This window comes from Aulostomus chinensis, chromosome 23 (genome assembly GCF_037954235.1).
Source record: "Aulostomus chinensis isolate RoL2024-O1b breed Wild chromosome 23, RoL_Achi_v1.0, whole genome shotgun sequence".
NCBI classification, from domain to species: Eukaryota; Metazoa; Chordata; class Actinopteri; order Syngnathiformes; family Aulostomidae; genus Aulostomus; species Aulostomus chinensis.
In genome coordinates, this window is record NC_141342.1 from 1,029,996 (window position 1) to 1,043,583 (window position 13,588).

The window sequence follows — 13,588 nt, forward strand, 5'->3', positions numbered from 1 at the left end:
ATATTTAACACTGAACAAGTGATAAAAACACTAAATTTAAGAAATATCTACTTCACTTTCCGCATATTGATTCCTGAAATACTTTTCTGCTGTAAATTTTGGACCCTCTGTCATTTGGCATTATTTCCACTAATTTTAATATTTTTTGGAAGTGTTTTGAAATTTCACAAAATTGGACACTGATACAGTAAATCTTAAAGAAATAGGCCACTCTGGCTTTGACTCTCTCTGTAGCTGAAAGAATGTATTATGTGATTTAAGAACAAGAGGCCATGATTTAGAGTTGAGCAAATTGCTTTTCTAAAATTGTTTCTACATATACCTGGCAATGTCACCAAAAAAACAAAACACAAATATTGCAATAATATATTCATAAGAAATCATTTTCTCTGGGGCGGCACGGTGGTGCGGTGGTTAGCACTGTGGCCTCACAGCAAGAAGGTTCCATGTTCAAGCCCCGGCTCGGGCACGGGATCTTTCTGTGTTGAGTTTGCATGTTCTCCCCGTGCCTGTGTGGGTTTTCTCTGGTACTCTGGCTTCCTCCCACAGTCCAGAGACATGCAAATGGGGACTAGGCTGGTTGAATTCTCTAAATTGACCGTAGTGTGAATGGTTGTCTGTCTGTATGTGTTGTCCCTGCGAGGGACTGGCGACCTGTTCAGGGTGAACCCCGCCTCTCGCCCGAAGGCTGCTGGGATAGGCTCCAGCCTCCTGCAACCCTTAACAGGATAAGCAGTAGAAAATGGATGGAAATATTTTCTTTGTGTGATTGACAAGTAATAACGGTGCCATTTATCATTACACTTCATTACATATCTGTTAAATGGTACGTATGTAAATGCAGAACATTATTAAACGAGCATGAAGTGTGGCATGAGTGACAGAGGAGACTGTTATTTCTTCCTTATAAGTAACAGGATTTGCAATTGCATCATGAAGGTTTGCTAAAATTGAGATCAGCGCATCCAAGCCCATCATTCCATTCCGAGAAACACTGATACGACCACCAAAAGTGGACATGGTTAACGAAGATCTGGGCAAGCAGCAAAAAGTAGCAATCATTCACCAGGTGAGTCCACATGATGATGTTCATATCAACCTCAATCAAATTCCTGAAAGCTTTTTTGTTTTGTCTTTGGAACATTGTGTATTATTATTATTTTATTTATTATTGTGCATACTATTAGTTTATTACTGGGAACAAGAACAAAAGAGATTGCAGGTTTAAAGTGAAGTGTTTTACAAAATTGCAGAGTAAGGATTTTGTTGATGAAGATTTGTTGTATTCACTTACACTCAAACACATTGGCCTTCAACTTCATCACCTTTCATTGCGTGTGTTTTTAGTTGAAAGAAGAAACATCTCAGGGTCGTTCTTCGGAGACCTTGCATTTGGATCCAAGTGGTCTGGTGACAATTACCACTCCCAACAGACTGGCCACTGTCAGCATCCGGGCCATCCCTCTGCCACAGGGTAAGATCTGAACCCCTGAAACAGGTGTTATGCCAAGAGTAGCTCTGATGTCACTTGAATTAGTATGTTCATATTAATCATCCACCTACCACACATTTGAACACATTATTTTAGATAATGGATTTATTGCCTATTCTGTGAAAGTATGATTAGTAAGTCATACACATATCATATACTTCATATGTAAAACATCTATTCATTAATGATTTGCTGTTGATTATTTTCAGTCATCCAGGTCATAGTAACTCTTTCGAGCCAAAACCATAGGCAACTGGACTTGTTTCAGTTTGAAGATGTTTCCCCTCTTATCCAATAAGCTCGTTCAGTTCTAACAGTCTGGTATGGAGTTGGATACTGTAAACCCTGTGAGGGTTGATCAGGTCATATATGAATGATGGACCCTTACAACTTTGAAACCCAGTGGTCACTCTGGGTTATCTCAGGATTTAGGAAAAAGCCTATTGCCTATTTGTATAAAGCATATTGCTTTTTACATTAGGGTTGCTAGACATACAGTGCCTGGGAAGGTTTCATAAAATAAACAATAGCAATGAATAATGCAATAATATACAGTGCTTAACAATGTATTAGACTACATGTCATAATAACAAGAAAACATAAATATTTTAGAATTATTAAAAAAAAAAATTAAGCTAAAATGTCATTTTGTTATTTATTTGGCAATTATCAAAATGAAACAACTAAATAGTCAGTTTTCACACATAATAACCCAAAAATGTTTGGCTCTGATAACAGCTTGCATTCTTGCTGCGTTGTTTTTTATATACTTTTAGACAATCTCTTTTAGTGCTGTCAGGCGATTAAAAAATTAATCTAATTAATTACAGGAATTGTAAGTAATCTAATTAATTACATTTTAATCTCATATCTGCTTAAGGTCCCCAAATAAAGAATAAGAATTCTAGGACATCACAAAATTGTAGTGCATGACTGATCAAATGAATACACTAAGAAGACAAGATTTGAAATCCACATTTTTATTGGTGATTTAATAAAACCTAAGTTAGGGCATCTAAGGCTAAGTCCCAAATAGGCACTTTGAGTAGCGACGCATGTGTGAAGTGACGTGCCACTGCCAAGTACAGGTCCTTCAATGGGCCAAGTTTTAAATGCTCGTGTCTGGGTAAAATTCACATTGAATTGCCACTCAAGTGTGCTATAATTAAGGATCACTGCATTTTTCAGTGTTTTTTGTTAAAATGCCATGCCAACATTCAAAGCAGCACAGTTGCCACATAGTTCAAGGTGTGTGCTCTTGGTCTCTTTGGAAAGGTAATGTTCTCAGGTGTCTTGCCCAAGTATCCGTTTGATTCTGTGATTTACTGATAAAGAAATACACTGGTTAGATTAAAGGGTTTTTAGTTCCGCCCAACTGACCTGTCTGAACGTTGACTAGGAAAAACTAGGTCCATTACCATCTAGGGGTGAACAGGCATCACTAGTCCACACACACAGATTGACTTCATACAGTCCAAATCTGAAGTCAAAATGTGAAAAAATGACCTTTATACAGTGTTTGCCGCACAAAGTCTTATGTGTTGTCCTTGTGTTCTATTTGGAAACTCCAAAAGGATAACTAAACACAATAGCATCAGATCCCTTTGCCTAGCAAACACAATTTTGGTCTCACTGGAGCATGCAGGTAGCTCATAGTGCAACAATAAAACTATAAAACAATAATAGAACAAATAGAGAACAAGAGAGCAAATCATCAACAACATTAAAAAAACTATAAAACTGTACATTTTTCATAATTTGTTCTGTATTCTAAATTGAAATTGAATATGACTGACAATAATAACTGTGTGGCTTTTGTGAGGCTATTCCAGCCTCTCTGTTCCACTCATACACTTGGACTTAAGCCCCTTTACGACTGCACCAAAAACATGGGTAAACACCAGTGTTTGGGCACTCTGAAAGGGTCGACTCGGCATTTTGACCCGCGTCCACGGACCCTCCAAGGGACCCGGGTGTTTAGTTGCTCGCCTCAGCTGTACTCGGCTCGCCTGCAGTGTGAAAAAGGCAACCAAGTGTCTCAGGTTTCCCACAACTTTCCTGTCGCATTCTGATTTTGTCACTGTACCGACTGTCAGGCTGTCATTGTGGAAGCTCCAGGACTCTGCTACACTGCAAGAGCTGCTCACTCGTCTTTCAATAAAGTTTTGGCCTCTGCCATATGATCAGTCTTCCTGTTGATGTCCCTGAGACTCTATTTCACTCCTTTTTTCAAACAATTTACATGAGTATGATCTTACATGACTTAATCTATGCTTGGGAACTCCCACCAATCGGGGGACCCTAGTGCAACTGCGAAAGTGCAAGCGTGTTAATATCAACTTGTATAGCGATCTTCACTTCTTTTTTATCGATCATGGCAGCGCACTGGCAAGATCGTGAAATCCGAGAGTTGCTCGCCATCCATGGTGAAGAGGAGGTCCAGCAGCAGATTTCTGGAACCGTAAACGGACACAGTGATTTATGGGAACATCACCAGCACTTTTAAAACACGGCACACTTTTATATGTAGTGATGACGTCAGCACGATGACGTACGAGAGAGAAAAACACAGGCACGGAACTCTCACAGCAGGAGCTCAGACCCACGTCTGCTGGAAGCTTGAATGTACCCTAATGCCGAGCAAATGTGGGTACAAAAACCCGCTTTGACGTGCATGTTTCAGTGTGAAAGGGGTATTACTGTAGATCAACATGCCCCTCCCCCCCCCTCACACAGCTAATTCACACATCCCTCATGCAAATCAGGCTGCTGACTGTCCGGCATAAGTAAAGAGAAGTAAACAATAGCATGTCTATTATTCATTGTTTGTACATGAACGCGCATCTGGAACAGCTGGATTAGTCACTCAGTGCTCCATGTCTGGGTCCACTCCTGTAAAAAAAATTGCTCGACGTCTTCACGCAGGCTCCTCTTCCGAGTGTCCGAGGAACCGAGGCACCATTTCAGCCTCTTCCTCTGCCGAAAATCGTTTACTGGCCATCTTTTCCCTCATTTTCGCGCGTTCCAACGGCATCGACTACTACAGCACTGCTTTATGCAGCCAAGCTAACTTGACGCAACCATGCTAACTTTACGCACAGCAAGTACGCAAGCGCCTTATTGTTGCCTACCAAACATGATACCGTCATACACGTTTTTTTCCGTCTGTTAATTGGCTAAAAAAATATTTAGTTCTCATCAAGAAAAAATCTCATAGGCTGGCATAAGAATCAATCAAATAATGCATGGTCCGTTCTGTAAACTGGGGCCTGATTAGGGTTTCAGCGCTGTCGCTCAACAACCCAGGCACTGATTGGCTCGTGTGTGATATATTTGTGTTCAACAGAACCTCACCATGACCAAACAAGTCATGTCATGTGGACTAAATGAATACCGGCAACTTTTTGTGACACTGTAAAGAAATCTTACTGTGATGCTTCGAACATTGCTGTATGTATCCTTCTAAGTAAAACATAGATTATGCTGGAAATACTAATCACTGGAGGAAACCCTTTGATATTCCACATCTATGGATGTTTGGTACCTTATGGTAAAGCAGCTTGTTTTAAAATTTGGGCGATGATGACAGAGAGTATGTAGGTATTATCCATTGTCTGTCTCCCACTACAGTTACAAGTAGCTTTATTCATTGTGATTGGGTGCTACTTAATCGTTAGACCACCAGGTTTTGAACGAAGATACATTGTTGTATATGGTTTAAATCTTTCGAATACCGAAGTTGTTTACTTCCCGTACCGGTGACGGTACACTGCGGCTTAATTAATTTTGTGTTAATTTTTATAAGGCGTTAATTTGCAGTATAATTAATTAATCAAATTAACGCGTTAAAGTGACAGCCCTAGTCTCTTTTTTATAGTTTCAAATTGTTTCTAGCTGTTTCCATAGACTTACTTAGGATGAAACTTTGGGGGGATCAATCTTTGAATCTACTAAATCCCAAATTTGTTTGATAGGATTCAAATCAACAACACTACCCACCATGGCACAGCAGTATAATTTAGGGGGGGCAAAAAATGACCTTACTTACTATTAAGTGTTCCCAACAACATTATTGCAGACAGTATAACAATAACAAAAACTGCTGACAGGTATAAATCGGAGCCAAGATTAACAACCTGAGAAGAGTTCTTGATTGAAATATCTAATAGTGCAGCCAATAAACAGTGTTGGTAATATGACTATAGAAAATAAAATCCAAAAAACAAAACATCTATTTCAATAACAAAAATAGAAACAATAGAAGTTTATACCTTTCAATGGACTTTTTTACACCATACTAGAAAATACATTTTGTAATTTCTCACATCCCTATTCAAGAGCACTTCCCTGTTGTCAAGAAAATCCATTTATTCATATTAGAGATGTAACACAAACTATTTCAGATCGATCGTACAACAACCTGAATTCATGGAAGACTGCTTAGCCCCAATGCACGTAGAAGTGTGAGAATGTAAAAAGCTTATTGAACTGAATCCCTAATATAAATGCACCTGCGAGACTGGAAACTGTAATGATTTAAATAATAGAGATGTAAAGTCTTGCTTACATTCATCACATCATAAAGTGTTGTGAAAAACATTTTTCTTTTCAGAGGTGACCCGTCTGTTGGAGAGTAGCTCTGAGCTGATTCGTACTCTGGAGCAGGTCAATATGTCTCTCAGGGAGGGGAAGAGTCTTGACATCAGCCTCAGGACCTTGGAGGCCATAGCTGAACTCAAGGCTGATCTGGAGAGGCTGCTGCAGGGGCGGAAGTGGCGGAACGCAGTGGACAATATCTGGGCCTTTGGGCCTCGCAGGTTTGAAAATTATTTTTCTGGCATGGACACACTAAACAGACAATGTCAGTAAATTGATTGACTAATCTTCTCAAGAAAGGATGTGGTATGAATTTGCCAGATGAAATATTGCAGATGCCTTTCAAATCTCTGTTTTACTGCCCCCTAACAAAGTCAGAATATGTCCATAAATATAATTCCAAGGCACTCTTCCTGAATACTAAAAAGCCTTGTATATGCCCTAGAGCTACTTCATGTTTACTGATAGAAGCAAAAACTGTTGCCTCCAGAAGGCAGTGGCAACAGCTGTGATCTTGATTATTAGCCAACAAATTAGTTACCACGAGAGGTCAGTGTAACAACATATCACTGACAAAGTACCCATGATGTTTCTGCCTCATTTACATGAAAAAATAGTTGTATTTTTAAAGGCTGGTGTATTTCTAGGATTTCAAAAATTCTATGGACCTGATTTTGTTTCTGTTAAAGCAATGAGCCTCTGAGTGATTTTCAGTGGAATGGCCAGTCGACCAGTGACATTTTGGGATGGCACACCAATGGCTATTATATCAGCATGAACATATGTATCACCAGGCCATTTTAGGTACCTACAACAACAAAATCTGCCTTTTTAAAATTCTTGTATTATTGGAATAGACCAAATATTGCGTGTATCTAATGTATCATTGTGTCATTGTTCCTTATTCGTGCAGGTAAAGTATCTCAAAAGCTTGCTCCAGAGGTGCAAAGTACAAGTACCACAAGCTCCAGAATATTATTGCTGATCTTGAGGCAGACTTTCACCTCAGCTTATGGTGCTCAGGAGCACTATGAGCTCCTTCTCTTTCAGTGTATCATCAGCGATAGAAAAATACATGACTTTAAAAAACTGTTTTTAATGATAAAAAATAATTTTTGGTTCAGAATAAATGTCACAAAAAGATGCATTAAATCAATTTTAATACAGCATGTGCAGGTTTCACTTTCGAGGCTTATTTCAAAAAATCCTCTAACCTGGCTGTCTTCCCTGGCTAACAGGAAACAAAAGAAACAATGGTTCATTTGTTAAATAAACCCGACCCCATAGCTAGCATAATGCGGAAATGGGTTTGCGATAGACAAAACAGAAATAGAAATAGAAAATCCCTGTACTTTTCCTCAGCTGGAAGGAGCATTATTTTGATTTTACAGTTTATTTATTAATAATAAATCAATGTTGTGTTAAAGGGAAAAATGTCAATCGACAGTTTTAATTCAAATTTCTTTTTATTTGTGAAATTGTACAAGTCAGGACAAAGTGAAACAGTACAGGCATTACAAATAGTTATACTGTGAAAGTGATTCTCAAATTGTGGAATGTGAAATCATTCAAGTTGTACATGGAGGAATCCAAAACCTTTTTTTCTGAAATGAAATAAGTCAAAAACTTGTCAAATGAAACAGTACCATCAAAATCATAAATATTTTCAAATGAAGATTTGATAACTGTTATATAATTGTTATTCACAATAAGTTTTGTCTTGTAATATTTTTATGTCAGACCGCTGTGTTGTCATGATCATTAACATTGCAGGTACACGATGGGAACATCACTGCACCTGATGCTGACAGTATTAACAGTCAAGGCGAGACAGCAGGGAGCTATAACTCAAGTTTTCTCCAATTGGAATTCAGTTGGACTGAGAAGGAGCCAAGGCTCCAGTGTGTGGTTCTCAGCTTTGAATCCATGAGACCAGCGCACCTCAGCTGGCACCTTTAAACCAAACACTAAACTGCTGAAAGACCAACTGATGGATGGATTTTTAAGTAAATGCAACCCAGTGAAGCATTCCAGGTCCATGTTTCAAACATGTTACACCAGTGCAGAATCACTGTACATCTTCTGCACTGCTAAGCAAGCCAGCAAGCAGTTGTGTCTGCCATTAGCCAAAGAGATGACACTCATCAGACTGCCAAATAGTCAACGGTTCAAAACAACATATCTGTGCGAGAAAAGCCTCCCTGCACTTGCTGTGTTCAAAACCACATACAGAAGCAGAATGTTGATGTGGACCTGCGACTGATGTCAGTTGAACCAGACATTGTTACAACATGAAGATTGAATAAGTTGATAACACTCACTAAAATACTGGCCAGTGGTCAACTTGTAATATTGTATCATGCAGGATTGACCTTTGTAGTTTACCACTAACTGGCAGCTCTGAATCTTTTACCAACCCAGCTAACCCTGTCTTCACTGTAGGACCGGACAGGCCAACACTCTCAAACCTCACAGCTGCCTAAGTTGGCCCCTTCATCCATCCCAGCCCACCATACACACAGCAACTATTTCCCCATCATAATTAGGGTGGTTGATTGGGACCGCTCCTATGATTCTACAATTAAAAACAACAATAATGATACTAACAATAACATAATGGTAATATAATGAGGGAGGTATCTAAATGGTACAAATAGAGAAATAGTAATTCTTTGTGTTTACTGTTATATAAATAAATATATGATGTATTATTTTATTCCCTCAAGAGGCTAAACCTGTTAACAGTTATTCATCATGTTTTCTTTAAAGGTATGGTCCCAATATTCTGCTGAACAAGGTTGAGGGCTATCAACGCCCCTCAGTGTGGCAGTGTCTGTGCACAGAAGACAAAGCTGGCGAGTCTGGAGGTCAGGCATCTCTTCTGCGAGACTTTGACAACAGCATCATCAGTGGTTTCCAGCTAGCAACCCTGTCAGGGCCCATGTGTGAGGAGCCCCTGATGGGAGTCTGCTTCTCTGTAGAGGGGTGGAATATCAAGTCCGTCTTGCCTCAACAGGAGGACTCCATTATTAATAATGACTTAGGAGTCAGTAAAGCTCTAGGAAGCAGCGACACATCTGCAGAGCCAGAGGTAAAAACAGAAGAACCAAGTCAGGGCACACACAAGCCAGAGGGGACCTCTGTCGACTGCTACTGGCCCGTCTCAGGTCAGTTGATTGCTGCTATGAAGGAAGCGTGTCGTCAAGCGTTCCAGGCCCAGCCCCAGAGACTCATGGCTGCCATGTATACCTGCGAGATCGTGGCCACTGCTGAGGTCCTGGGTAAGAAACATAGATCACTCATATAAGTTCCTGCAAAAAACCAAAACAAAACATAACAGGTTATGTTGAGTAGTGGCATTTCTATAAGTGTAGATCTGTATTTTGTGAACCAGATACAGGCCTTATCCTAGAACCAGTCCTTGGGTCTACCTTTTGTAGTTTGAGGTCCAGATTAATAGAGTGTAATTGAAATGCTGATTTTTTTTTTCTTTCAGAACAGTCCTTCGAAGCTGTTTGTGTGGATATAAGTTGTTTAAGGGACCAGTTTTACATGCTGACACATTCAAAAATTTGAATGTTATCAGTAATTAATATTTTCTCTTTTCTGAGAGAAGCATGTGAACTTTACAATATTTCATTTGGCTATTTCAGAAGTTTTGCTGGATGAGATTTTGTCGCATTTTTGCCTTTAAAATACACACAAAGTACAACTGAGGTCTTAATTCTCCCATCCAGAGAGATTTAAGCTGAGACTCTGAATTGAGGTAGTGTTGGGGTCCTAAGCAGAATTCATTTTCCCACTAAAGAAACTCCAACTTAAAGACATCAACTTCTCTTAACATGTCCTCTATATTTTGAATATTTTTGACAACCCTTTCTTTATCTGTTTAGCTGTCTAAATTGGAAAAGGCTGCTGCTAAGTAGTTGTAACGATGTGTTCAGGCATTCCGAGCTTTCGCTGTTACATTCTGCCTGCCACTTGGTACAAGTTGGAACAGAAGAGTGATTCACAGCAGGTGCAGCAAACAGAGGATTGTAGCTATATCCACAAAAGAGAAAGTAAACAGGGATGGGTCAGGATTTCCAAATATTCATTAAATATTATGAAGTTCAAGAATTATGTTACTATTTGTGACATACTTTCACATCCTGTTTTTAGTTTCACCAGCACATAAGAGTTTTTCAAGCAGGAGGGGCAGGATGTCTGCCACTGTATTTTTTTTTTATTAGAAAGATGATGTGCTTTATGGGCTGACAAAGAGATAAGAAGACAAGAGTTCAGCTCAAGAAAACTAAAACAACGAGAAAAAGTAACAGCATTTTTAGAGTGATAAAACACAGACAAGGGTATGTATTTCCTCCCTCCAACTGATTTTGACCCAATTTTATTCCTCCAACAGGCCGAGTGTATGGTGTACTGGGGAAGCGAGAGGGCCAAATCCTCCATGAAGAGATGAGGGAGGGCACAGACATGTTCATCGTCAAGGCTGTACTTCCTGTTGCAGAGAGTTTTGGGTTTGCAGATGAGATTCGCAAGAGGACCAGGGGATTGGCCAGTCCACAGCTGGTATTCAGCCATTGGGAGGTATTATTTTTTAGTTGTGATTATTTTTATTTTTATCATTATTATTATTGATGACAATGGTCCATTCTCTTGTGTGCACCCAACAAGCCACCTAAAATTGATCAGTTCACTCCATGTGAACCTTGGTGTGGTTTGTTACAAGTGTGAATGGAAACAGACCAAATATTGGAAGTGAACATTCAAAGTTGTGGTTAGACACGATAAGATGTGTGCAAAGGAAAGGTGTGGATACAATTGTAGGAGTTGTTGGAGTGAAAGGTGTGTAGGTTAAAATGTTATGGAGATCAGCTGGCCCCTGCATTCTGTTTATGGAATACTTGGTGCCCTTGGCAAAGAGATGGTGTGAAAGAAAACTTGACCTAATTAAAAATGCTAATTTTTGCAACTTCTCCACTAAACATAGGTGTAAAAGCAAGATGAGACTGTAAGCCTGCACTATCACTTAAGCCTGGTTCATGCTTCTGCGTCGCGGCGACGCCGTACCCCTACGCAGACCCTACACTGTAGCCTGACGTGCACCTCCAAAAAATCCTGAGTACGCGTTGCGTTGACACATTGTGACTTGAACGTCAAGGACTGTGATTGGCCCGCTCAGAACATCATTTCCGGTTCAGCACAACAACACGCCATTTTTAAAATTTCTGTGTTGAGAGCTAAACGCAAAAATGGACCGAGCCGAAGAAAGGGTTATCGAGGAGGTCCGCAAGTACGACTACCGTTACAACTCCTCTTCAAGGCCCCATAAAGACTGCCAAATGGCAAACAATTCGTGGAGGGAGATATCGCAAAACACCCGAAACCATGCAAAGACACAGCCACACACCCCTAGCAGCTTGGCAGTGAATTGCAGAACAACGCGTTCCCTCGACGCAAAACTTCGAATGCTCAATGACAGCGTGGGGTCTAAGGCTGTCGCCGCGATGCAGAAGCATAAACCAAGCTTTAGCCAGTTGTCCTGTTCAATTTTGAAGGATGTTTGTCTCCCCTCCCCATACCCCAGCTGACCTGCACTCACAGTGCTCCTAGCCTGTGCATGTATGCCTTCACTCGTGTGTCGGTAATTTGTTGGCAGTCCCAAAGTTCTTATTTTCTTTTTTAAAGGAAATACTTTGCAAGCCAAACTGTAGGTCTGCCACAGGTCCTGGAAGCATGATAACAGATTAGACTTCTTAAGTCATAATCTTGAAGGATGTCCAAAACAAAACAACTACTCCAATAACGTTTTCATGCAGCTATTTTGACAATTCATCAGTCAAACAGGTAAAACTATGAAGTCACAGATGCTCAACTATAGCATTATCAGTACAAACAGAGTTGAATTATGTATGCAGTTGTCATCAGAATGTGTTTATGATCGGGTAAAACAGAGCATATGGTCATTTCAGCTGCCAACATTCAATGTTTTTTTAGCTTCACACTGTCACATCTCTACCTCCCACCAGGTGATCAGCAGTGATCCATACTGGGTTCCTACCACTGAGGAAGAATATTTGCACTTTGGAGAGAAAGCAGACTCCTCTAATCAGGCACTCAAATACATGAACACTGTCCGCCGCCGTAAAGGCCTCTATGTGGAGGAAAAACTCGTGGAGCACGCAGAGAAGCAACGAACACTCAGCAAGAACAAGTAGAAGAAACTGAACAGAAGATTCTCACCAGTACTTGCTTCTCCACTGAAGCTGCACGACACTGTTGTGGTCCATTATTTATGATTATTTGCAGAGGAGCAGATGTTAAATCCAACTGCAGTTTAGTCTCCAAGGATGTCCTCATCACAGTCCTGAAACTGCAGCTACACTCTGGTTTTGAAACTGTGAGTAAGGAGAAATCTAATTTCACTATTGGGTGTCTTGATTGATAAGCCTGAATAAATAACTTCACAATAAGAATGTTTTATTTCAAAATTCTGTAAAGTAAATATGTTTTGTTTAATTGCAAATAAATTATCAAACATGGAACGTACTAAATAAATTAGCAAACATAGAGGACATTGAATGTCGGTGTTACTGATTTCTTGATTGACTGGACTGAAACTGTGTGATTCATTCTCTAAATCTTAATTTCCATTACATTAAAGCTACTAGCAGGTGCCTGACACAATTTGACATAGTTTGATGACAAAATACAATCTTACTTCAGAAGTGGTATCAATGTATAATAGCTTTTGTCATGATAATTATTTTTCAGATCAGACTTACCTGGGAGTATTATATTTTTGTATTGTGGTAAAATGGTCTTTTTCCATTCTTCTCTGAATTTTCTATTTGGACTTTTATTTATGACATACTCCCTATATATTGAGTGATACAGACAATACACATTTCTGCCCATATCATGTTATATAATAACTATAATATAATAATGTTGCTGCAATGTTGTAGAAAATGCTAAAAGAAATATTTCAAATTCCTATCGATGGGCCTTCAAGATGAAAAGTTACTAAAACCTGATAATTCTAAAAAGCGAGTCAAAAGATTTGTTGGCATTGTGGCTTAAGTGATCCTAATACCAGATGGTATGATTTATGTTCTTGTTTAATATTCTTATAGCAACAGCATCCATGTAGTTTGTGGTTGCTCACCGTTTGTTCAATAAAAAGAAGACATGAAATCTTCAGTTTGCTTCCTGGCCTAAATGGCATGTTTCCAGTTTTCTGTTGTGTAGCCCTATTTGTGATCAAACATTGGATGTGACACATTTCTACCTAATTTAATGGTTTTCATCTCCTAACATACCACGCCAATATATTTGGCTCTGAGTAACATAGCAATTTGATATTCAATTTGTGTTTTCTCTTTTGATTTAAAAAATGGTTTATGAAAGATTTAAAGTGCAGCACTTACAAACAAATCACAGTAAATCTGGTAACTACTGAGGGGCAGAAAAGATTTAAGTAATTTGAGACATGCATTG

General features: G+C 39.4%; 1 protein-coding gene across 2 annotated transcripts in view; it reads left to right on the plus strand.

Moving 5' to 3' along the window:
• The window catches only part of efl1 (elongation factor like GTPase 1), a 32,462-nt gene extending 19,224 nt beyond the window's left edge, over positions 1–13,238 (plus strand). For both annotated transcript variants that reach the window (XM_086195831.1, XM_086195832.1), the window contains exons 18-23: positions 940–1,069; positions 1,348–1,474; positions 6,105–6,309; positions 8,858–9,369; positions 10,491–10,675; positions 12,118–13,238. In XM_086195831.1, the coding sequence (XP_086051957.1) occupies positions 940–1,069; positions 1,348–1,474; positions 6,105–6,309; positions 8,858–9,369; positions 10,491–10,675; positions 12,118–12,306 (1,348 nt within the window). In that variant the 3' untranslated portion in view covers positions 12,307–13,238. The remainder of the gene's footprint in view (positions 1–939; positions 1,070–1,347; positions 1,475–6,104; positions 6,310–8,857; positions 9,370–10,490; positions 10,676–12,117) is intronic.
• The last annotated feature ends 350 nt before the right edge of the window (positions 13,239–13,588 follow it).